Source organism: Mycteria americana, chromosome 2, assembly GCF_035582795.1.
Source record: "Mycteria americana isolate JAX WOST 10 ecotype Jacksonville Zoo and Gardens chromosome 2, USCA_MyAme_1.0, whole genome shotgun sequence".
NCBI lineage: Eukaryota > Metazoa > Chordata > Aves > Ciconiiformes > Ciconiidae > Mycteria > Mycteria americana.
Genome location: NC_134366.1, coordinates 96,661,822 through 96,688,530, shown reverse-complemented (window position 1 = coordinate 96,688,530; position 26,709 = coordinate 96,661,822). Strand labels below are relative to the sequence as shown.

The window sequence follows — 26,709 nt, the reverse complement described above, 5'->3', positions numbered from 1 at the left end:
TTGAACTAGGAAGATGTACCATTACTGTGTAATCTATATAATACGCTACATTTTTTTGAGCAACTCAGTGAACTTTAGTACTCTCTTGAGAAATTAGTCATAGCTACTTAACTTTCTCTTCATTTGCTTTTAAATACACTCTATTTTGATAGTTAAGCACTAGACAGCAGATTACTTTATATTCACTGATACTGAAAAATACATGTGCTTGAATATAAAAATACAATTTAGAAAATGCCCTATTGCCTGGAAGTGCATACAGTTTTCTGTAGGTCACAAGAAATGGAAGAGAGATCAGGCATGACAATGTTGCTTAAGTGATTAGAGGTACAAGCTGGTACTTGGAGTACCTAGAGATACTTCCCAATGGTATCTTGGTGTTCCTTGCATTAATTTTTGACTCATATTTAGATCACCTTCTGTAGACATTGAATTCATTGATTAAGCAGAAACTTCACCATAGTGCACACTTAATGGATATATCTAAAGGGTGCAGATGGCCCAGGAGATGGACTTGCCCCTCCACTGGCTGTACAGAGAGATTAGAACTTCTGCTGTGTCACTCAGTGTTTCCATATGGTGAATTGGGTGGGAGCTTACTAGAGTTTATGTATATTGTGGGGTTTGTTTTTTTTTTTTTTCCATACAGTGTCTGTTTGTAAAGGAAGTGAACCAGGTTCATGCAACACTGTCTTTGAGGTCACCCAGGTCTTTTTCTGCTGTTGAGTTACCATCATTAGTTACACCCTTTTCCACAGCTCAGGCTTGTCCTCCTCGGCAGGAGCCCTAACCATGTTGTGTCCCTTAGTCTATTCAGGTGCCCCTTAGTTCCCTTATAGAGGTTCTTGGCTACAGTTTTATCTGCACAGTTGATCAGAGCTCTCGCAGCAAGATGCAGAGTTTCTCACCAGAAGATCCACCACATCTTCTCTTATTATCCAACATTCATCTGGGGGAGAGGAAGGCAGGGGTGGGGAGAAAAAAAAAAGAGGAAAAGAGGAAGAGCTGCAAAGTCCTAGCCTAGAGAAATGACTAGGTAGAAGACTGGTCTGACTCAGGATTTCATTCCAAGTGCTTCGGTCCAGACTTCACAGCATGGAGTCTTCTCAGAGCAGGTGCCTGAACAGGAGGAACTTTTTGTACGATTGCATACCGATTAGAGTACTTGCTTAGGAAGTAGGAAGCTTAGTTACTTTTTTTGGACTGGGGAAAACTTTGAACCTGTTCCTTCTAGGAGAATGCCTATGAGACTTTAGAGCAAACCTGGGATGGAGCTTGTCTTCAGCTCACGTGTTGGAACTGGACTGCAGTTGGAAGAAAAATGCAAGACTTAGGAGGTGATACTCAGCAAGAAGTATATATGTTGTTTAATTTGTTTAGTAATGTTAATTGCATTTTCCATTCAACAGTCTATTGACAATATGTATCTCACTCAATAACTCTTCAGTGACAAATACAGAAATATTCACTCAAGCCAGACTATATACAGGCAAAAAATCTGTTGGTCTGAGTTAGAAACCAGTTCATCCATTTCTTGGAAATTTTGTTCTAAGTTAATACGCTAGTGACACATTTCTGAATGAACTCCATGCTAGCCAAAAAATAAATGATGTTTTGAACAGTTTCTATCTACATATTCACTTATACACTTACGTGTTACATCTACACTGAGTATGGCAATGGCTGAGATCTCTGACTTGTCTTTGAACAGCCTAATTCAGGTACTGGAAGCCAGCACAGAGCTTCATGTGGGCTGAATTACCCATTGAGAATCTGAAAAGCCTGGTTAATTAGCTTCCTTGCCTGTCAGTCACTTGTTTCCATCTATTTTCTCACTTCAGCTAGTTCAGTCATAAAACTCTAATCTGTTTTTCTATGGCTGTGAAGATGATACTCATAATTTACTCCTCCATCTACCTATCATAGTGTACTTTTTTTATTTTGATTGGCTATATTCCTCAAGTTTTGCTTTAAACAGTCTATGAAGCTGGACAGTACATTAGTAAGTTTGTGTGTGGCTTTTCAACAATGATCCGTACATAGAGATGATGACAGCACACTGTTGATTTCAGTTCAAATCAGTGTTCATTCTGTTACTAAACCTTCCCACTGCATATCTGAGAATTTTCTGTGCCCAGCAATCTTTATTTTCAGGCATTTGTTCTCATTTCATAATTTCATTTAAAAAAACAGCGGTGACTGCCAGTTGGAACACCCTACCCCTGCACTGTAATCTCTCACGCAAGATCTTTGTTCAGTAATCCATGTCTGCTAAGAGTACCGTGACATTGCTGACATCAAAACAGAATCAAGCAGTTGTGATTTACAAAGAATTATAAAAATACTTTGAGTTCAAATGTTTTTCTTTACATCATCATCTCTTATGGCTTTTTAAATCAGTGGCTGTTGTGAAATGTTTCATTTAAACTATTTCTTATCCCTCTACTTCATAAAAGAGGTTCTTTGGAGAAAGTGAGAAATGTAGATTTTTCTCCTTGTTTTTACCTTTATGTATTCTAGAAAATTTTAAAACCTCAAATTTTGCTTTTAGAAACATTATAATACCGTGATCTTAAAGTTTTAGGGAGAGAAAGAAAAGTTTTATCAAATTAAAAACATCAATCCTTTTTGTGGCAACGGTGTATAGTTCCTGCTTTTAGCTTTGTGGAACCATGAGAGGTGAGATGTCAGACATGTCACAGATGGAGGAACAGGTATTGCCTGTAATGATGTTATAATTTGTGAGAAAAATAAAAGCATTTCTTTAAAACTCTCATTTTAAGGTGTGCATTTATAAAAGGAGCATTAAAACTTCATGTGTTTTTCTGTGAATAAAATGTATTCCTCAAGGAGATGGATTTCTGTTAATAGGACAGTTTCTGGTTTTGAACCACTGTAGCATACTGTCCGACTTTTTTTCTGACATCTCTGGCTCTTTCACTACTAGCAGTCCACAAAGGATTGCCTGGTACATAAGTACACCAAAACCAACCATGAATGATCACTGGGGAAATCTATCATAAAGCTCATGATTAGATTAACTGTGGAGAAATAATGGAATTTTACTTCCCTTCTTCCTCCTTCCCTTCCAGCCCGTGAGCACTGCAACATCATGTGGTACGTGTAATCCAGGCTATATGATACACTAGGGCCTTGCAGATAAGAGACCCACTGATCAGATTGCAGCTGTATCTCAATTTCAGTTCCCATTTAATATTATCTGGTTTTTATTGAATTCAGAATTGGTTTCATTACTCTGCTGTGTTCTGCTCTGAGTGAGCTAGGATGGGTAAATATGTCTCTTTTTGCAGCAATAAGTTGGGGACAGTTGAAAGCGCTAGCATCACCACACAGTATTCTGTCCTTTTCGAAGTTCAAGCATAGGAAAGGCCTGCCTCTCTCCTCTCTTTACTTTCTCTGAAATGTCCCAGACAATTAATAAAGAAAACTGGATTCTTTAAGCGAACTTATTTCTCATGTTCATGTGTTGTTGTGTACGCTGAGTATCTGATGCTGTAAGTTTGACCCTAAATTTTATAGATTACGTTTTGTGGTTTAGGCAAAGGCAGTTTTTTGGTAGTAGTGAAAAGTATATTCTAGCAGAGATATGTCAGATCTCACTTCTTAAACATTGCTTAGCGTCACCGAGGTTAATATTGATAGCTGACTGACAGATAGTAGTGGGTCAGGCTGAGATAAAATGCAGGTCAGGCTGTTGATGTAAGTGAATCTTTTCACCCCTTAATGATATGGCACTGCAAAAGAAAATGTCTCGCCAAAAGAGCGTGGCAATAACATGGCTTCTGATGTTGTTGTTAGGAGCCATAGCTATTGTTTTACATCAGTAGATCATGATCCCACCTAATTAATACTCAGCAGTGGAAGTATAACATGAGCTCAATTTCTTTTTCAGACAATGTATACCTCATTGAATAGGCAAACCTGTTGTTCATTATCATTCTTATTTAATCCTAAATGAAAATGGTGTTACTGCTTGGGATTTTACCACTAATTGTGAAGGCTTTTAGAAAGGTGAACCTTTGCTAGAAATCAAACACAAGCAAAATACATAACTGCAGCAACCTTTCATTTCAGGTTAGGATTGTGTTCTGTTAATTTATTTATATAAATTCCCTGACACTTCTTTTTTTTTTAACCCCCTAGATATTGGCAAATGTAATCATTTTTATCTGCGGAAACTTGGCAGGAGCATACCACAAGCACCTCATGGAACTTGCACTGCAGCAGACGTATCAGGACACCTGCAACTGCATCAAATCCCGTATCAAGTTAGAATTTGAGAAGAGGCAACAGGTAAAGTCACACCCACGTCTGGGTCTGTTTTGCTGTGTTCACACTATCCCCCTATTCATCACTATATAATCCAGTTTGCTAATGCAAAAACACGTACTGAATTACTGAAAGTTACTTAGCGAAATATGCAAAGTCTTTTGAACAGGGTTGTGCACAATTTCCATCTGACTATAAGAAGGCGTTACAATTATTTCTGTTGTCAAATACATGTTTTCTTTCATTTGTTCTATGAAAATATTTTATGATAAAGAAAGTTGAAAATGCTATATAGGTTGTGTTTGCACACTCTTTTGTTGTCCTCACTGAATGAGCTGTGAGATGTACATGTGCGCTTTGGGAATTGTCAGTTCTTCATGCCCAAGACCAATACAGTAAAATCACTGCGAGAAGGTATTACTGCACTGTTTTTGAAAAATAGTTGAAACTACAATACTGATGAATCATGTGATATAGTTCTAGGGGTCAGGTATGTTAAGAGGAGCTAGGGGAATTGCATAATGAGACTATCTGTCATGTATTGTAGCAGCTGAATAAAAGGCTTCTCTGATTGCTTTATATAGTTCTTTTTCTCCTTGCAAGTTCTGTACAGTGCCTATCATCCTGATAGATAGGTGCTTCATTTAAGAGAATTTGAAATACAAATTAGTTCATCAAGTAGTAAAGGAGATAGGTGTATTTTGCTTTGAAGGTCACCAGACTCAAACTTCTATGAACTGTTAAGGGTTGGAGAATAGAGTCTTCACAGACACATTTCTGTTGTCATAAAAAGTGCATGGAGAGGTACACCTTGTATGTCCCAGCTGACCTTAACTGTCATGTCTGTCTCACAAATACCTGCAGCCATTTTAAATGGAGGTTTTCAAGATCCATCGCCAACACTTTTTTTGCAGAAAAAGCAGATGGAGAGTCCATACCAGGACTTTAACAGGTGATGTGTGTTCAAAGGACTAACTCTGCTGGGCACTTGGGTTGCATACTGGCTGAAGATGCTGCAAAACATTTAAGGTAGTCTTAAGGAGAATGTTTTACAGTAAAGGCAGGCTTTGATGGTTAGATGCAAAATCTGCATAAGGTACTGCTGCAGGAGAGGTTGTGTAAGAGCAGTCATTTATAAGTTTCCACCCCTGCCTCCATGAGCTGCGTGAAGTGAATCCGTAGGCTTTATAACTGATAGTACACAATGCACATTTTACTGTCTGTTGAGAATATGGGTGACAGTATCTCCAAATTAGTTCCAGTGGGACAGCTTGTGAGCACAGAGCAACCACTGCTAGGTATCTGGGAGCAGTACCGCTCCAGACTGGGCAGTCTTCAATGATGTGGGGCTGATGGGATGGCTTCTAGGCTCGTGGTGACTTTGTAGAAGATGGTTAATGCTGTTCCCTGTGCTTAGGCCTCTGCTGCCAGAAGAATGTATGCAGACCATAATCAAAGAGCGTAATTCATAGCAGGCATCAAGGTCTCCCTTATTCAGGAGAGACCTGAGCTCTTAGCTTCCTGAGCACAGTTGTAAGGGCCCGGGTTTCTACTGTTGCTTGCTTTTTCCTACAGGCATAGGAAATGCATTGCTGTACCTGCCAGAATCAGGAGGGTGTGTTACTGGACACTGTCAGTAGGTGAACTCAAAGGGGGTAAGAATGCTGCTTGTGGAAGTCAGTAGTTAGAACAGACACAGTGCTAGCTGGTGGTTTCTGTAAATGTGTATTATTCCCTAAACACTACTAATTTTTATGGAAAGACATAAGTAAGTAGTTTTGATTTCCTCGCACTTCTGAAGGTCTTGCAAAAATGGTGGAGAACCTCACAATGGAGAGAAGCAAAAATATCTGGAATCCTGTGCCAGATGCTTCCTCTTTGTGGTTTGTAGGAGTTGTGTTTCTAATATGCTGGAGCCCAACAGGATGGAAAGCAGCAACAGCCATCTTTCATTGATAAATTGTGTTGTTGTTATAGAATAATGAAGGACATTGTACGTATTTGTTATATATATATATATATATAAAAGTATGTGTTGTCATATTTGTGTTTTGATAGAAATAAATATGTCAAATTAGTTAAGACATCTACACAGCTCTAAGTAGTGTATTGGAGGTCTGGATTAATAAGAAATGGATCAATGTCTCGTTAAACGGAAGTAAGTTAAGTATTCTATGAATGTTAATGATCTTCCTGACCTCCAGTGAACCATTAGCTCATCAGATCTTCTTACATAGATTTCTTTAGCCTTTATCCTCTCAACCCCATAATATGTCAACTATCTCGTGACACAGTTTTTCCAACCAAAAAGACAAGGAGGTGCACATCCTTATTATCACACTTAGGAATGCTAGGTATTTAAATGTGGAAAGGTAAATGAGCATTAATTTGGTAAGTTGTGGGTTTTTTTCCCAGGGTTAACATACTTCTTTGTTTGCAAACTTTAGTCCAGAAGTGGATGTACTTTAGTCTGTATTTTAAGACTGCTTGTTTTGCCAAGAAGATACAGAAGATCATCCACACTGTTAGTATTCAGGGAGCAAGTCAATCATATTGCCGGCTATTTTTAGAGGATTGGGATACATTGAAACAGTAGGAGCAGGTGCATTTTAAAAAACATATAGTTTGATCAAAGCCTTTATTAGCCTGTGAAAGGTTGTAGCATGACCCTTGATTCTACATCTCTTTAACAAGAAAAATTTAATGTACTTCAGTGAGAAGTAACACAAGCTACTTGTATCCAAGTGCAGAGCGTAGGATGTGCTTCTAAATGCTTAGGGCTCCAGATCAAATTTGCAAATTTGTCCAGATCATGGACATCATGTCTTTTATAATTGTTTTTGAAAGATGTACAATTTATGTTCCAAATTACTCCATGGATTTCCTCTTATTTTGTTTGAAAGTAGTCTCATACAAATGTAGCCAACTGTTGTTTTTCAGTTAGGGTTTTTTTGTGTGTCTTTGAATAGCCTTTTTGAGAATACCATTTTGATTGTATCAATAGACAAGTACATTGAATTACCACTCAACAATTACGCCGAAGAACTCAAGAGAAACATCAAATTAATTGTTTTCAAGTGAGACCAGCGTACATTAGTATCTGGTGAAATAGGGGTGCGCGTATATATACCGAGGTACAAGTCAGACATATTGTACCCACACCACTGTGTATTTCTGTTAGGGCACAGCAAAGGCTGACTGCTTCCAAAGGAATGGGAAGCCATGGGCGATGACACCTCCTGGCAGGGCAGGGACCTCACCAGCCGGGGCCGTGTGCCACAGCACAGGGTGAGCTGGGCAAACCCGGTTGCTGGCAGCCAGGGTCGAGCAAGAGTCCAGAACACCAGCCAAGTTTGTGGTGATGAGGCAGGTCTGAGGCCAACCCACAGCTCAGGGTCAGGTCCAGCAATTGCTAGGCAGGTCCGAGGTGAAGCCGGGAAGTCAGTCCAGGGGCGAGGATCAACAGGGTCCACAACCAGCTCCTACAGCATGGCTCAGGCAGAGGCTGAGCTGAAATGAGGCTCCTGGGCCATGGGCAGAGGATGAGGATGGAGGCCCAGGTGAGGCTGGTCAGGGCCAGTAAGGCCAGTCAGTGCCCCCAGGGCCTTTACAATTTCACGTGATTTATTGCGTAGGAATCATACTTAGGCTTGGCTTGGGTTTCCCCTATATAATGTGTGTTTGCCTGCAGGTGTAGATGTGTAGATGTTTATGCGTATTACGAACCGCACCTTTATGAACTGTGTTTTTGTATGGCTGTGTTTGATAACACTGGACACTCTGGATTTTATTTCCATTAGTGTACTTTGTTGTGAGACTCACTTTTAAACTCCTGTGGTAAAAGGCAGTAATTCCAGTGCCCACTTTGGTGTTTCTCGCGCAGCTTTTCTATCTTTTCAGTGTATATAAAAGAGAAACGTGAAACTATTCTGACCTCTATTAATTTGCAGCCTTATTTCAAGATACATATTTAAAATAGCCTCTCATAATGTTATTTGTCTCTCTGATACAGCCTGGCTGACAGTTTGTAGGGGTAATGACTCACGAACACTGAGTGCAAGATCTTAACGCTGACAAGCAGTTAGCATAATTGCTCTTCTCTCTCTCTTCTGGTGCTTTGAATCATGAGACATAGGAATATACACTGAGAAATTCTTACAACATCGCAGGGAGGTGTTTGTAAGGTGTTGGTGTTCAGTGGGCTCTCTAAAATGCTGTCTTTGAAAAGGAGGCAGTATAATGATGGTTTTAGAAACAACACTCAGGTAGCAGATGAAAATGAATGAGGTTTCAAATCATTGAGTGGGATTTTAATTTTTTCACTGAAACATGGTGAAGTATACCATTCATTACAGGAACTGAAATATTTAAAAATTGTTTTTAAATTCATCGAAAACAGAGAAGCCTCATACGTTTCTGAGACTTGAGGCTGTTAGTGAAGAACAGAAACATGTGAAATACATTATTTGGAACTCATATATAAAATGTGGATTCCTGTAATTTCAATTAATGCATTTTAAAATGTAAGACACTAATATTTTCATGAACTAATATTTTCATAATTTTTTTACTAAGGGCTTCCTCATTTTCCTTTTTTTTTCTACATAGCTTCAAGGCTAGTAAGCAGGAAAAACAAAAACTAGTTTTGGTCTTTTAAATTTTAGAATCTATTTTCTACTCCAGGCGTGTTTGTACACATGCACATGGGTGAGATGTCAATCCTTTCTATTAATCTACATGCCATTATCAGAATTAAAGGCTGTTCTGAGTAAGAACTTAAGTGCCAAGTTCTGGATGGTAGACCATGTGGAAGATGCATAGAGTACGCAAATAGAAACTGGAGAGAGTCCACCGAAGGGCTACAGGGGTAATTAGGGGACTGGAGCTCATGGCAGATGATGAGACTCAGGGAACTCAGGATGTTTAGCCTGCAGAAGAAAAGGCTTTGGGGGGGACACCTAACATCCACCTACTGCCTGAAGGAGCTTACGGAGAAGATGTGGTCAGATTTTTCTCAAAGGCACACAGTGAAAGGATGAGAGGCAATAGGCACGAGTTGCATCAGGGCAAATCCTGGGTGGAAGGAGGTAAACAATTCTTCCCCAAGAGAGGGGTTAAGAACTGGGAAAGGCCACCTGGAGAGGTGGTGGAATCTGTGTGCAGGGAGATTTTCAAGACTCAATTGACAAGTTGTTACACTTCAACTCTTGTTGTGGGCAAAAGGGAACACACTATAAATACAGAGCTCAGAATCTATTGTTAGTCTAAGTAAAGTCTTAACAATCTAATGAAAATACAACAACTATGAGTAGTATTTCAGTTACAATAATAATAACAGTCACAGTCCACGTTACCTAATTAACATAGAAAAGTGTAAATACAGATAAAACTGTAATGCAGAAAATCTAGTATATCCCCTTTTTCTGTGGTATTATCCTCAGTCTTCTGTAACCACGTAGCCCCGCAATACAGTACTGCCATTGCCATGTGCTTTGTATTGCGTTTGCAAGGCCTCAGGGTTAAGGCTGTCTGAATTTTTTTGACCTTCCTGGAGCTTTGTTTTTACTTGATTTAGCTGTAACACCATTTTTTCTAATGGCAAGGTGGCTATAGTTAATTAATTTTACTCTTCTTATGGCATGGTACAACCATAGTTGTTATACAGATAATAGCAAAGAACAACTATTCTGTGAAGAATGAGATATTTACAACTGTAACATAATGTGGAAAAATACAGACCTGGTGTCATAGTGGAAGCCTTAAGAAGTGGAATCACAGAAATGCAGTGCAGAGGAATACATGCATGCGATGATTGGAGATGGGGCACAGGCTTGGCACTGGAGACCACAGGTCTATAGGTAGTTCACCACTGCTCAGTTAAAGAAATGCAGACCAGGATCTGGACAAAAGTGTTTTTAGGGGGAACAAAGAACAAGTTCTAACACATATAAAACACCATATATATTAAATTTGGTTATAGCATGGACTTGCAGACCAACAAAGAAAGAGCAAGGTATAAATGTGTGTTATCATATATATAAAAAATTACCCCAAGGAGATCCTAGATTGAGGAAGAAGTAGCCATCAGCATCAACATCAGTGTCATACTCCTTCTCAGAAAGGACTCCAGATGCTGAAGACTTGCTGAAAATCTTCTCTCACCACCACTGCCAGGCTGACGCCACCAACCTTAGGACCCACAGGAACAGTTAAAGCATGAGCCTTTTACCAGAAAAAGGTTTAGAAACTAGGAACTGTATGTATTACTATATTATTACTATTGGGACTTTGCTTTTTTAATATAGAAGTATTTATTTCTTTATTTGGTTTTCTTTTCTTTCTTTTTCTCTAATAATTAGAGCAGGAACAATAATGATTCTTGGATTAGACTATTAAGATTTCAGTTATACTAACAATAAATATAAATTAACAATAAACTCTTGGCTTTATATATATACGTGGGTGTATCCGTGATCAGGTTTATTTCCTTTTCGTTCATAAACAAGGTTTTTGAGTGTTACGCTTCATATGTCCCTCTGGGTCCTAAGGTGAATGATACCAATGTTACTTGAGCAGAAAGTAAGGGCGTCACAGCAAGTTGTCAGTGGCCCAAGTTCTTAATCAGGAGGAGGTAAATACTGGTGGTTTGGACCCCCTTCCTCATCAACTTTATTCCACTTGGGCTATAAGTTTTCTTATTGCAGCCTGCCTCCTTCTCCCTGCTTTCCAGGCAAAGTCTGGGAGCTGCACGCTGCCCTTCCCCAGCCCCGTGACCCCAGAGGGGCTGTTTGTCCCGCAGTGACTATGTAGGGGTGCCAGCCCCCTGCCCCGGGTGCTCCAAGAGTGAAGGCAATGCGGGGAGGCCACAGGCACGTGGCCACCAGGCAATTGCTGCCATGACTGAAAATCAGGCCAAGGCAAACTCAGAGAAGTCTGGAGATCCTGTGTTGAATACAGAGCTTGTGGTGTTACGGTAAAAATCATATTTTCTGGGCTACAGAGGCCCTGAGCAACTTCATCTAGTTTTGAAGTTAGCCCTCTTTGGAAGAAGATATTGGACTATAGATCTCCAGAGGTCTCTTCCAACCCGAATCTTTCAGTGAGTCTGTAGTTTTCTTTAATGTTTTTCCTATAGCAGAGTGCTGCGAAACACAGGAATACTGTGATTTCAGATATAGAGAAATGAAAAGGTAAGTGTCCCCTTGAATCATATTCTATAATGGCAGATGAATGTTTTTTATATCAACAAAAAATCCTATCAGGTACTACTGAAATTCTTCCAAGTTTCTAATACTGACTCTGCTTACAGAAATGTAACACCAGAAATAATGTAGCCATTTTTGCTGCAACTTATTGATGAGAATAATAGTAATTTTGCAAGAGGAGTGTATGTTTGTTATCAAAAACTGAGTGATTTCAAAATTACATAGGTACCTGTTGTGACTTCATTACATTCAGGTTGCCCAGTCACTGAAGAAGTTGAAATGGATTACATAAGCATGATGATATTGCAATAAGAAGAATATTTTCTGATATCTATTTAAAAGTCTGCAATTGATTTTCCCCCAAGGCTCAGTATTTCAATAAAAATCTAAAACTTTCATTTCAAGAAACAGCTAAAAAGGTTCCTGGTTCCTACCTGGAGACTTAGAGGTACTTCTGTTGATTCTGCATCTGAATAGAATTGCTTCTTTATTATTTTCATGCTGAGTCATTTCACATAAATGGTGTTTTTAAAGAGCAAATTGGTACATATTAGTAGATTTTAAATTAACAGTATTGTACGAAAATCTTCCAGACACAGAAACATTTAGTGTAGACTGTTGACAAAAAGTAGGTCACTTGTTAACGGTCCAAAATGAGAATTTAAGAACCTGCTTTGGACACTAATGTTTGATAGTCCAGCTGTCTTAGTTTAGGTTTTGAGCTATGTCGTGTTTTAGAAAGCACTTTTCACTGATACATTTCCTATGGCTAATAACATAATAATTTTACATCATACATCAGTCGTTTACTGGTGAAAATAGACCGTACAATATTTATGATACTGTTCTGCTTTTTCAGTCTCAGTTATCCTTCTCATCATACAGTAGCTGGTTAGTACTGTCATTTCTATTTATGACCCCCTATAATATTTTTAATGAACATTAGTAGTGATTATGGTGTAATGCTATGTGTGAAAGAGGTAAAATACATGTGAAATTTAGCATTAGCATTATACCACAAAGTAGGAAGCCTGATTTAGCAGAAGAGGAACTAGGGAGAGCAGCTTAAAGTAGAATCCTTCCAGTTGTATGCTTCTCTATTCTTTGTCTCTAATGTAATGTGGAAGACTGTTTTTAAAAGATTTCATTCAAAAATCACTGTGTCACATACAACTTCATTAAGTTTGTCAGAAAAATGGATAAGTACATAACAGCACCGCAGGTCAATCATTTTTTAAATTACAATTATTCTTTTTATATTGTTCTATCGATATTGGTCTGTGGTGGGTTGACCCTGGCTGGATGCCAGGTGCCCACCAAAGCCGCTCTATCACTCCCCTCCTCAGCCGGACAGGGGAGAGAAAATATAACGAAAGGCTCGTGGGTCGAGATAAGGGCAGGGGGAGATCTCTCAGCAATTACTGTCACGGGCAAAACAGACTCGACTTGGGGAAATTAATTTAATGTATTACTGAGCAAATCAGAGTAGGGTAATGAGAAAATAAAAACTAAATCTTAAAACACCTTCCCCCCATCCGTCCCTTCTTCCCAGGCTCAACTTCACTCCTGGTTTCTCTACCTCCTCCCCCTCAGTGGCACAGGGGGACAGGGAATGGGGGTTGCGGTCAGTTCATCACACGTTGTCTCTGCCGCTCCTTCCTCCTCACACTCTTCCCCTGCTCCAGCGTGGGGTCCCTCCCACAGGAGACAGTCCTCCATGAACTGCTCCAACGTGAGTCCTTCTCACGGGCTGCAGTTCTTCACGAACTGCTCCAGCGTGGGTCCCTTCCACGGGGTGCAGTCCTTCAGGAACAGACTGCTCCAGCGTGGGTCCCCCACGGGGTCACAAGTCCTGCCAGCAAACCTGCTCCAGCGTGGGCTCCTCTCTCCATGGGTCCACAGGTCCTGCCAGGAGCCTGCTCCAGCATGGGCTTCCCACGGGGTCACAACCTCCTTTGGGCATCCCCCTGCTCCAGCGTGGGTTCCTCCATGGGCTGCAGGTGGATATCTGCTCCACCATGGACCTCCGTGGGCTGCAGGGGACAGCCTGCCTCACCATGGGCTTCACCACGGGCTGCAGGGGAATCTCTGCTCCAGCACCTGGAGCACCTCCTCCTCCTCCTTCTTCACCGACCTTGGTGTCTGCAGGGTTGTTTCTCTCACATATTCTCACTCCTCTCTTCTGACTGCCACTGGTCTTATGCAGTTTTTCCCCCTTCTTAAATATGTTATCACAGAGGTGCTACCACCATCACTGATGGGCTCGGCCTTGGCCAGCAGCAGGTCCGTCTTGGAGCCGGCTGGCATTGGCTCGGTCGGACATAGGGGAAGTTTCTAGCAGTTTCTCTTGGAAGCCATTCCTATAGCCCCCCTGCTACCAAAACCTTGCCACACAAACCCAATACACGGTGGTTCAAAGACAGTTATTTTTGGCCTCAGAAATTAACACTTCAGACGTTGGGAAAATAGAGGGATTTCAGTATCTGTGCTTGTAGTCTTTGTTTACGCTCACTAATATATTTAGATTTTTAGATTTTAGATGTTGGGATGTGGTATTCTGCTGCCTCTTCTACCAAGATGTCTATACCTTTGCAATTCTTAACAAGAATGGTCTTTGAAACATTTTTTTCAGAAGAAGCTGCTGTTCTGAATTGGTCAAGTTCTGATAAAGAGATGTATTCAGAATGAAATTGTGGGCTTGTCCCAGTTCACCACCATTTCCCTGCGAGAGGTATATTTACAAAGCCTAGTGCACCAGCGCTAAACTATCTGTTTTTCAGCTCTCTACAGCAAAGTTTTGTGTTCTCTAAATATATTCTTAAGGATTAGTTTGGCATAAAAGCGGTGGCTACAATGGAACAGTATTCTTTCCACTTTCTGGAACATACATTTAATTTGTGAATATCTCGGAGGGGAAAAAAAAAAGCATTGGTGTATTTAAATGCATGTAAAGAAACTATAGAGAATAATAGGGCTCTCCTGGCAATACTAGTAGAACAACTGAAACTTTAACCATCATTTGTAGTGACTTTGCACTAGCCACTGGACTACCCCAAAGATTTTTCCACTTCTTTAAATAGACTAATTCTCTTAATAACATCATTGCATGTGCTGTAAATGTATCTCTGACATTTACCCTGCTTTAATAGTGACTATACTGTTCATTTACTTCAGTCGTATTCAGAGGCATCTCAACGTAGCCTATTTCATGCTGGTTTTCATTATTCACTAGGAAAACAAGAAAAAATGGGTTTTCGTATTTTCTTTTACACGGAGGTAGTACACAAGTTTAATACATTCTATATTTGGTAATAACAAGTATTTCATTGCAGTATTACCAAAGAAGTATCTGTAATTTGTGGCAAAGAAGATGATGATATTGTAAGTGAGAGGCACCTGGAAAGCATTAAAGTGGATGGATTTCTTTTCAATTGCTTTGGATATACTATAAAAATATAATATTTCCCAGATGTTTGCTTTTTTTTCTTTTTCCACGTCCACATTGGATTATAATTCTTGGACCCTCTTTTTTAGTGCTGCAAACATTTCAATAAATTCACTAGGCAGTTTTCGTGGCTGCAATTGCCTTTTTTTCCTCTTGATTCCTTTTCATGCTGCTTGTTAGTTCAATTGATGCTTTCATAGTTCTAAACGCACCACTGTGTTTTTTGAAAAAAGGTCTGAGACAATAGACTAGCCAATAAATGTCATAGCTACTGGCAAAATGATTTCCTGCTTCCTATGACTTGTGAGCCTCAAAAAGTGACTGTGGAACATTCTTTGCATAGCACATGTTGACAGAGTGGATACTCAAGGCTTTTATTATCAAAGTCATTTACTGTGCTTTACTTTTATGTCACAACCAAGACCTGTACATTAAAAAACAATAGCAAGGGTGGTGATAGGAGGTACAGAGGCTTCGTATATGCCTTGCACACCAGTGCTCCTGTAAGGTAAAAAAGAAACTCAGTTCCTTGCCTGAAAATGAATCGTGTACTACATTAGCATCCTGCATCTTGTTTAAAGTCCTGGAGTTATTCTTTCATAATACTTCACTGTTTCAAAAGTTGCTTAGGAGCTTCTGCCCTGTAGAGATGGAGTCGTGAAGAGGGGTGGTTGGTTAGTCCTGTTTTTCTGCAGCTTTTCAGTTTACCCCTTTGGAAAACTCCAGAGGTCCATCAAGTGTGGGGTACTGCCCTTTTGGTGCTTTTTTGGAGATCTGAGAAATGACCTTGAAATTTGTAGAGAAATACTGTTGACAGAAGACCACTTTTCTTCAGCTATTTTCTGATTTTTGCTCTGCTAAATTGTTTTTAGGAACTATGAGAGATCCCTTCTGTAGAAATAAGTCTTATCATGTTTTGAAATATTATAAACTGTGCCTTTCACCCCAGGGAATGTATATTTCATTGTTAGGGGGAAAGATACCATTATTGGAAGTCTAGTTATCTACATGAAGACACTCACGTTGTCCACTATTTTGAAATGAATGGCTTAGCAAATGCCTTGTGCAAGTATCTACTGCACAGGTCAATAGAAACACTGCAGTTCCTGCATGTAATGTTTTTCCCTACCTCAGGACTTCATAGAGAGAAAAGGTCATTTGCATTTTGCAGTGAAGTAGATGAGATTTCAGCTGCTTCTCTGTGTGTTGATCTGCAGTAATTTATTATATCTAACATCCTCAGATAAACCGATGAGTCATGCTGCTTTGTTTTAAGAGTAAAATACGTAGTTTAAGCAGATACTAATTGCCACGTTTTCATAGATGTCCTGCTAATTCTGATGAAATACACAGCTAGCAGGCAAATGTTAATTTTTGTCATGCCACCTGCGATTTTGTCAGCCACTTGGCAAAAACTAAAATTAATAGCTAAGATGTGGCTCTTTTTAGAAGGAGAATGCCTTTTGACAGCAAGTCCAAAGTTGTCAATTGTTAATTATTCCCATAATTAATTGCCTCATTTTTAAATTGCCGTTTTATTTCCAGTGAAAAATTATTTAAATCCAACTAGATCCCTTTGTCCTTACTATTCTTGCTATGTCTTTTTCAGGTCTCTACATTAAAAAATATTCTCTACAAGTAGGGATTACAGGATATTGTGCCTACAGAAAATACACATAGATTTTGATAACCCAGAGGCCTCTTCCAATCTTTTTTTTTTTTTTACATGCAGAATTGCTCAGTCGTGTCATAAACATCCTTATAATATTGTAAATAGCTTGAACATCTTAAAGGGTTCCCTGTAATGAAGATTTTCCAGGCATCTGATCATTCTTCTGCCATTTTACTGAATTCATTCATGATTTCTTATATCATTTTTATAGCAAGCATATCTAAACACACTGTTGTCAATAATGCTCTCAGTGAATATCTTATAAAGAGGTAAAGATCCATAAAGAAATCTTTTTACAAGTGTATGGGTCACATTGGCCTTGTTAGCAGGAGTATCATGCTGGGAGATCCTGCTCATTAGCTTAAGTCCCATGAACTTTGTATTCTTTCCAGAATTATTGCTTTCCAGCATACAGGCTTCCATATTGTAAATAGGTGTTTTGATTCTGAATTAATTTCCTTTGGGTATTTTAAATACATTCTGTACTGCTGCTCACAAATAGTTCTGCATTTTTCTATCATTGTTAATAATCCTGTTATTCTTTATGTCACTTCTAAATATTTTTGTCCTTCAAGTGATTCTCCATATGAACATTCATGCTGGCAGTGCACATGTGCTAAACAGCTTAAGTTGGGGACATTTTAACCCTATGTGCCACTGTATTCTTCCTCCTTGCTCTATTATGCACAGGTAAGGGGAGAGGTGTGCTCACTGTCTTAAGGTCTTCTCAGCAATCTGGCTAAATTGGGACATTTTTCTGGAAGTTCATATCCTTGTCAGTGGCCTAGTTAGATATTACTTCTAACTCTTTTCACATTGACAATCAATTACCTTTCTCTTTTTGTAATCTCTTTCTTTCCTCTTCTCTCCAAACCCTTATCTCCATTTAGCATTTCCCTAAATCCGAAGGGCTTCAGACTGTAGGAAACACTCCTAAGGAAAAAAAGATGACTCTAGAAAATATACTATTCCCAGGTGCTTTCAACCAAAAGCACATACCAAGTGGTAGATGTCAAGTTTAGAAGCTCACTCTGCTACCTTCTAGAATCTCAGCTGGTTGTGTGCAAGGCCAGCTTGCTAATAAGAGCTGTTATGAAGAAAGCTGTAAGAAGTTATAGCAGGGTCTCCTCGCTTTTTCCCTTAGGAGCTGCTTTTTTGCTGAGGCTCTCACCCTTGGTCCCCACCTGAGCTACACTGCAGCTGCGCTGCAGTCATGCCTGTGCCATCTAACTTGTTGATCTGGACCCTGACCCTGACCCACAGACTTGACTTTATGGCTTGACCTCAAACCTGCCTGTCACAGTACACTTGACTGGAGATCACTGGACTGTGGCTCACCCTGGTTACCATCTCCAGATGTGATCATAGAGTCATAGAATGTTTTAGGTTGGAAAAGACCTCTAAGATCATCAAGTCCAACCATAAACCTAGCACTGCCAAGTCCACCAGTAAACCATGATCCTCACCCTGACTTGCTAACACGACTTTGTGGGTGAGATCTTGAGTCCTGCCTCTTGGCCCCCAACTCTTGGGGAGTCCTGTAACTCTTAGCTTGCCTTCCCTTGCGGAACAGTCTGCCCTTGCTGCTCAGTGACAGTTAGGGAGACTAATGTTTCTTGTATGGTGCTTCATCAGCTCATCTTCAAATCAATTGTACTTTGACTATTTCTTCGATGTTTTATCTAAACCCATCTTCTAGACAGAAGAAACAAACATCTTCAAAACCTTTTTGTGGATCTCAGGCAAGGGTTCAGCCTCCTGTGAAATTAACAGGGAAGGTGTTCTTCCATCACTATTCACTCCTTTTGGCCTGCCAAATTCCAGCCACAAAAGTCTCCCTTGTAGCTTTGGTGAGTCTACCCCAACTTTGGGAGGTCACAGGTCATTCAAGGAAAGCCAAAGACAGAAGGTGACATGAGAATACCTTAATACCTATCAAACAGTGGCTACCATGGATCTACAGGATAATGTTGTCATGCTGGACACACAAGTCTTTTCATCTCCTGATTGTTCTTTGCTCCAAAGCCAATCCTGATGGACTATCTGATGTTTACTTTTTTTCTCATCCTCTCACCCCAAGAGTATTGTGCAAGACACGTCTAAGGTGATTTTAATTGTCCCAGCACAGACAAGGCAGCTGATTTCAGGACTTTCTTTATCTGTTTCTGCACACTGTTGTGAAACTTGGCATTGGGCTAGATCTCCTTATGAAGGAACTGGAGACAAGTCTGCATCTTGTGATCTGGAACCTGACAGTGCTGGGGTTTTAAATGATGTGAATGAAGAAGATCCTCATGGCTAGAAGAACAAGAGTCCATCAAGTTTCTATGGGTGGCAATATACTTTTTTTGGATTGATGTGTTAACTATTCAGTAATTCTTGAGGAAGTCCCTCTGCATTTGATTCCGAAATGTTTTTGAGAATTAAGATATCCATTCTTTATCTAATCAGGAAAATTTCATTTACAGTTATTTTGGGCTTGCACTTGTCAAAATGATGGAGTTCAGATTTTTCTCATCTGCCTGCAGGATGTTTTCTTAGCAGACTCATTTGGGTTTTTCCACTGGACAAAAATCTGGTATTTGTGGTGGGATCCTAACTTGGGTTTGATTAGTATAAAAGGAAAATTGTTTGAGAAATAACTTCTTGTTTCCTCCTCAACCTTTTCATGAAATAAGCTGTGTATTTAGTGATGATTCAGCTACAAGTATAGAAGAGGTGGAGGTCGGCATAACCAGTCCCAGTTACACTAAGTTTTTCAGGGCACGGTCAGACACAGAACACAACTGACGTTCTGCCTGGTGTTCCATTCGTGGTGGGGTTTTTTTCACAGATGGCATTCATCTTCAGCAGAGGCAACTCTTCGTAGTGGGTATTGAAATGTCTTTGCCTTCTTAAATACAGTGTGATTTCTCAGAAAGATCTTTTGGGTTTTCCTTTATAAAGAAAAACCCTTTCCTTCCCTTTGGAATGGCCATTGGATTCAGCAGTTTGTACTCAAAGACAGTGTTGGGAATATGACAGTCTTTTCCCGTTGACCACCAGGCTTCTCTTCAGGCAACCCCTTTATATTTGAGGTATTGGTTAGAATTATGCGTGTGGATGCTCACTAAAATGAGAAAGAAAAACTACTTACTAGTAAGTAGAGGGTTCTGTGAACTGTGTTGCCCTGAAAGATGTTCACAGCCTGTGTGCCTTGCTGATTCTCAGAACTGTGTTTTATGTTTTGTTATATTCTGTTTTTCTTTTAAATAAAGAGTCAGTCAGATTGAGAGGAATGTACTCACTTTGTATGGGGATAAGGGGATGTAATATGGACATGCTGATACTGTTAGAGCTAAAAGGTGCATGTCCAACCTCAGATGCTTGGCCATATACGTACCTACAGCATGGTTATGTACAACAGCTCTCAAAGAATATGGACATTGAGGCAAGTAGTTTTTTGTTAAAAGCATTAAATTTGTTTATTCTTCCAGATTATCAAATAGCTTTAAGGAAACCTGTGATGTCTCAGACATGCTACTCAAAATACTCAACATAACAATGTTTCTCAGTAAATTGCATTTTAAAATCTGCCAGGAAGCTGGATTATAAGCCATTCAATCTGTGCTACTGTGCTAATTTTTAAACCAGATTGTTGAACAACACTAAATCATGTTTGTATAAATCTAAATTATCACGTGAACAGTTGTCCTTATTGTCAACACATGTCCTCTCATTTAAAAAAAAAAAGTCTGACTGCAGTAGTAAAGGAAACAAACACAAAACCAAACACAGTTCTTGAGGTAGCTCTGGTTGAAATGAAGCTTTATGTATGATCATAGCTGAAAGTAAATTTGACTCCTTGATAAAAATCTGCTTAACCTTTTTAAAATGCTGTAGTGGTGAAAGTAAACACCCTCCCTGAACTTCCTCTCCCTGTATTTCCTTATTTCACTGAAGCCTGATACTTTCCTTCTAAACTCTTACCAGAACCACTAATGAATTCTTTTCAGCCTCCTCCAGTTTTAATGTGTTTTCTGATGACAGAGATTCAAAAAGGAATCAAGAGGAAAAAGAGAAGTGAGAGAGAAAGCAAAAGTCCGCAGATTTAACCACTTACCACTTTTACATTCACCTCTTAGGTATCTACTGAAACTCAATTTGTGAACTTAATTCCTTTTAAAAAGAGGGATTTGTGTATAACTGAAATGTTCAACCAATTTTCATGAGCAGAAGCAGAATTGTAGAGTAGACCCTACTAGGTCTGTTTTCAAAATATAATTTATAGAACGTTTTATTCCTACTTCAGAATGTTTTTGTCAAATGTAGGAAAAGAAGTCTCAAACGTGATGAGGTTATTTAATCCTTCTCCTTGCTCGGTGGTGGGACCAAGTATACTTGAAACATTCTCAATAGGTGTCTGTCTAACCAGCTGTTCAAATTCTGGAGCTTCTACACCTTTCCTAGATGATCTGTTCCCCTCAGTTTTTATCTTTGGGGAATATTTTCCCTGTTGCCCAACTAAATTATCCCACAATGCAATCTAGGCCTGTGAATGCACTTCACAGTGGATGTGAATAAGGTTTATTCCTTTCCTCTTTATTACAGCCTTCTGTGCACCTGAAGGCTATTGCCCTCTCTCCCCTGTTATCCCTTTAATAGGGCAAACAAGCCCAGTTTCTTCCACTGTGGTTTGTAGGCTGTTTTTTCTGGACCTCTGATATTTTGTGTTGTCGTACCGTCCAGGTGATTTTCTGTAATGTTACAACACTTTGGCAGCATTATGTTTCTTAAGTTCAATTTGACGTTTCAGAGGACCTTGGAATATAATGTGCTATTGCCCTTTCACCTTTGCATTTCCCAAAGTTTGTTTAAAAATCAAATTAATGGAGGTCAGATAGAATCAGCAATTAAATCTGTTCTGTTGTCTACCAGTGCTGGACTGGAACTGTCTTCACTGTTTAATTCATCTCTCACCACTGCATTCTACACAGTAGTTTTCCTGCTTTCATAGTGTAGCTACATAAACCACCATGCACTTAAGTGAAATACAGAAGATCTTCGTTCAAGGACAACTTATTTTTTTTTATTTGCTGTAACCAAACTCTAATAGAAATATGCAGTATTTATCTTTTTCCTCCTAAAGTGAGAAAAACCAAATCTCCTCTGGCACTTTAGACTACTGTAGTTTAAAATGCTTCCATGTTTTAAATATATTTAATACAATTTGGCTGTCTGTGTAGGATACTACCTTGATCTAAGAAAAAAAAAGGCTGCAACACTGGTGTCCTTTAGTCAATTACTGGGAAGTCTGCAAGATCCCTGAAATCTTGTACCCTGGAATTGCAAGGACATATATTGTTTCAGCCTTTTTGTAACTTTAGATGCCTTCCTCCTAACACCAGGTAGGTCTTTTGCTGCAACTGCTTGTATTTGAAGGCTCTTTCATAGTCGTAGTCTTTCTACTGTGTAAGAATCTTCTACTTCCATCTAACATGCATTTGTGACTGCTCTGTATTTTAATAAAGTAACTGTTTCCTTTCCCACGTGCTGTTATTTGTATCCAGTGCTTTGGATTTTCTTTTTACTAATGAAGTAATGAAATCTGATGGAGCAAAGAATTGCAGCTGACTTTTCCCAGATTCATCATTTGAATACCCAAAGCCATCCTGTAAATAACTTCATCAAGAAGCAGTCCTCTTCCTCTGTCATTTGCATTTGTGGCATCATTACTTTGTCAGATATTCTTGTTAAAAGGATCTCAAAATGCATTTTATACTCTTAAATATCATTCTGTTTCCTTCTTTCATGTCTCTCTGCCAATATATTGGTGTCTTCTTCCATGCCTCTTTTAATCTCTTGGGACATCTCCTACATTCCTCATGTATATCTTTCTACTTTTAAATACATTTTTTTTCTGTACAATCTTTCAGTGAGATCTTCTACCCTATAAAAACCAGGACCGGTTTACTCTTTGAGAACGTATCAGTTTCACTCCTACTACTGTATTCCTTTTGGGGGATTAGTCAGATTAGTGCTTGTAAATATTTGTGAGTGTCTAATATGCTGGTCCTATTCAAACTTTATTCACTTTCCTTATCCCCACTTCTCATTTTTTTAGATGGCCATTAATGGTCATTCAATAAAAACCTCGAAAATGTAAAACAACCTGCCTGCTACTCCCCCCTAGATAGTCTGTGCAAAGAAGGATGAACTCTTTTGAAAACACTAAAATGCGAAAGCTGAGGTCAAGTCCCAGCCACTCTGTATTCTCAGCCTCTCACTGAGGCCAAGGAACTGCTCGGGGAGATGAGAGTATCTTTGCCTGTGGCAAATGCAACAACAGCAGGAGGCTTCAGTCACATCCGTATGGGCTGGGTAGATGTTGTGGGCCGTGGTCTGTTATGGGTTATGATACAGCATGAATAGGTGTGCAGGCATAAGCTTACTAAGCTAAGTTCCTTCTCAGTTCTTTAACTAAGCTAATTGGAGAAATCCCATAAGGCAAGTAAGCCTTGATTTAGTACAAAACATTGTATGTGAGCATCCTTGCATGGTTAAAAGGGGAAAAAACCAACACAAAAGTAATGTTACCTTTAAAAAAAGGGAACTACACAAAAATCAGGAAACTGATTGAAAACAGCATTTAGGACATAACTTGAAATCTGAAAAGGCAGGAAGGAGACATGGAGACTATTTAAACCACCACATGAGAAGCTCAGAGGACAAGTATATTTATTTAAAGTATTGTAAATAGACCAAAAGAGAAAAGTTGTTGAAAAGCAGAGTAAAAGAGATTGCTAGGAATAAAGAGCGTAAGAACAGGCACCCTGAGAGAAAGGAAGTGACCATCTAGCCCAATATCTTGTTGCTACCCGGTAGCTTATGCCTATGAGAAAGTGGAAGAGATAATCTTAGTATATAGTGATACTTCCCCAATAATCTCTCTGAGCACAAAGAAATCTGTGGCTCAGTTACTTAATTGGAGAGATTTGTAAAATCTCTCCAATTAAAAAATCTCTCTCTCAAAAAAAGAATTGATGTTGTTGCATTTAAAAGTGCTTGACAATTTTCCACCTGTGAATTTGTCTACTCTTTTTTGAGACAGTGTAAATTTTTGACATCCACAAGTCCTATGGCACACTGTTTCAGCTCAATTGCATATGGCGTGAAAAATAATTTAATTTTGTTTGTTTTAGTCATTGCCTGCATAGTTTTATTTGATGCCCATTTAAGTCAGTCTCAAATAGTCTAAAGCCCAGATCGCTCTGTGCCTATTTTAAAGTTTCTTCTTCCTTGCTACTCTCACTGGATTTTTCAAATGCAGCAGTTACCAGCTTTCTCATTATAGGTCATCAAATGTGACTGCTCAAGCAGTAAGACAGTACCAAATCTGTATAGCATTTTTTAATTTTCTGCTTTTAGCAGATAGTGGAAAATTACTCTGTTGATGACTTTACACAGGATAATGAATTTTCAGCCTTTAATGATGGCTGACAAGCCCAAACATTCTTGTAGCACCGAATAGGAAGATTCCTGTAGTATTTAGAAAACAGTGGAATATTGTGGTAGGTTAGCCATGGCCCACAGCCAAACTCCCACCCAGATACTCACTCACTCCACCCCAACCCCAGCAGGAAAAAGGGAGAAAATAGAACAGAAACAGGGATGAGAAAGCTCATGGGTCGAGATAAAGACAGGGAAATCACTTACCAATTACCATTGTGAGCAAAACAGACTCAACTTTGGGAAAATTAACATAATCCCATGACAAAAAACATAGCTTCGGCTAGTGAGAAGCAAAAAAGACAGATATTAAAGCCACACCTTTCCTCCCACCTTTCCCAGGCTCAACTCCTTCACTCCCAACTCCTCTACTTCCCTCAAGCAGCATGGGGCTGATAGAGGGGTGGTCAGTACATAGTGGTTCCTCTCTGCTGCTGCTCCTTCCTCCTCATGGTTTTCCTCTGCTGCAGCGTGGGGTCTCCAGAGACTGCGGTTCCTTCAGGCATACCCATCTGCTCTGGCATCTTCTCCATGGGCTGCAGCATGGATATCTGCTCCAGCATGGAGCTCCTCCTCCTCTGACCTTGGTGTTCCCTCTGCTGTTTCTCACTCTTTTTGTTCCCTCCTCCTCTCTCTGTCCAGCATTTCCTGCCCTTTCTTACACATGTTTTCCCAGAGACACCATCAGCTTTGCTGATGGGCTCAGCTGTGTTCTGCAGTGGGTCCGTCGCAGAGCCACTGACCTCTTCCCACAGAGGCCACCTCTGCAGCTCCTCTGCTGTCAAAACCCTGCCACCCACGCCCAATGCACACATGGGTATCACAGAAGAGAGGTGGGGACCGTAATGGCTGACAGCGGTGGGGGAGGCTGGGGGAGCCCAGGGAGCTCTCGGTGACACCTGGTGGGTACGCTGTGTTGTATGTCCTGTGATGGAACCACGGCCTCCGTGGCCTCTGTGAAACCATGGCCTCCATGTTCTGAGACCTTTCTGCAGCTTTTCACAGCCCGTCTTTCTCCTAGTTGTTATGAATAACTTTGTATCATCAGAAAAAAACTGGCCCTGATAATTGTTCCTGTTCATTTTGTCACTTCGCTCTAAAACCTGTCCTAGTGCCACATTCATTTGTATCAACTTCTTTGATTCATATCCCAGAATTAATGGTTTTGCATCTTCCCAATCTCCTCTTGTTGGTAGGCATGAAAGAAGTTACCTAGCTTTTCAGCAATCTTCCTGCAGGGCATCTTACTCTTCCTTTGGCCCCACCAACTGATAACAAAAATCCTCTGTTTCTGTTGCTCGGAGAAAGTTGCTTTCTCCAGAACTTTTTTGCATGCCTTTTAATGATTTTATGCTCTTCTCTATTTCCTATGTTTGGAAAGAATGTCAGTTTTGGAAGACTGCCTTTCTCCAGTCGCATGTGTGATCCTTTAGAAATGCTCTAACCAGAGTAGATCCTGACACCTGCCTTCCATCCCAACTCCCAGCTATATTGGCTGCTGTGATCTTTCAAATGTGAGAAGACTGAGGGAAAATAAAGACATAACTTGGCTTTGTTAAATTCCCTTTCCTTTATAGGTCACGTCTGGTTTTGTGCATGAGTCAGTCTGTCACAGATACCTTTAATAATGCCCTTTACAGCATTGAAGGGAACCCTCAGGCAGCCCAGGGCTGATATGCTCTAACAACTGGGGCTTTCTTTTTTTAATTAATTAAAAAAAAGGCCTAGTGCTCATAGGGATTATGTGCAGCTGTAATACAATCCACACTGAAAACACTCTTTAAAAGCACAATTACAGTAAAGAGGTTTACTCCAGATGAGTAACTCCTCATCTCTGATTTTGCAATGTACAGATTGCTGGACAAAATCTGTCTGTGAAGAATGGAATTTTAAATTAATAACAACTCCATTTTCTCTCCATATTTACAAAAAAAATTTGCACCAGTAGTCTTCCTTCATTTTAAGATATTCTTCCAGGTTATTTTAAAATACATCCTTGCATGGTCATCATACATTAAGAATGAACATTTGTTTTCTGGTACCATAGGGAAAAAAATATGTTCAGCTTGTTACAGTAGTTATAAAAATAGAGGACGGAAGTGTTAATGTGCCTGGGACTGTTATTGTGACATGCAAATACTCTGCAAATATGTCCAGGGATGTCTGGGGGTTTTTATTGCTCTAACAAGATAATTTTAAAAAAATCACACGCTTTTGTTTTTCTTTTTATACCTTTTTTATGTTAAATGTTTCTTTTATATGTAATCTTTTGTTGCTCTATTAATATATGCCTTTCTAATGAGAGGTGATTGCTTATCTTGTGGGTGTCCTGTGATAAAACTTTTCTCCATTTTCCTCATTTTGTGTAAACTGTAGAGCTAATTTTTCTTCCCCATATGCATTTTCTAGAGTTCTTGTAAATTAATGCATGCATCTTCAATGAGTTTGAGGAGCAAATGATATGTCATAACCCAATTTAGAATCAGTAGCATATGAATAACATATTGCTGTTAGCTGAAGTCCCATTAATTTTTGCATATAAAATGCAATTAAATATTATTGTTGTTGTTAGTGTTTTTGTCCAAGCTCTGTGCAAGGATTCTCAATGG

At 39.5% G+C, this 26,709-nt stretch overlaps 1 protein-coding gene across 8 annotated transcripts in view; it reads left to right on the top strand.

The window, feature by feature from the left end:
• ADCY2 (adenylate cyclase 2) overlaps positions 1 to 26,709 on the top strand; it is a 239,302-nt gene that overhangs the window by 106,740 nt on the left and 105,853 nt on the right. For all 8 annotated transcript variants that reach the window (XM_075494063.1, XM_075494061.1, XM_075494060.1 and 5 more), the window contains one exon: positions 4,165 to 4,314. In XM_075494063.1, coding sequence (XP_075350178.1) covers positions 4,228 to 4,314 — 87 coding nt within the window. In that variant the 5' untranslated portion in view covers positions 4,165 to 4,227. The remainder of the gene's footprint in view (positions 1 to 4,164; positions 4,315 to 26,709) is intronic.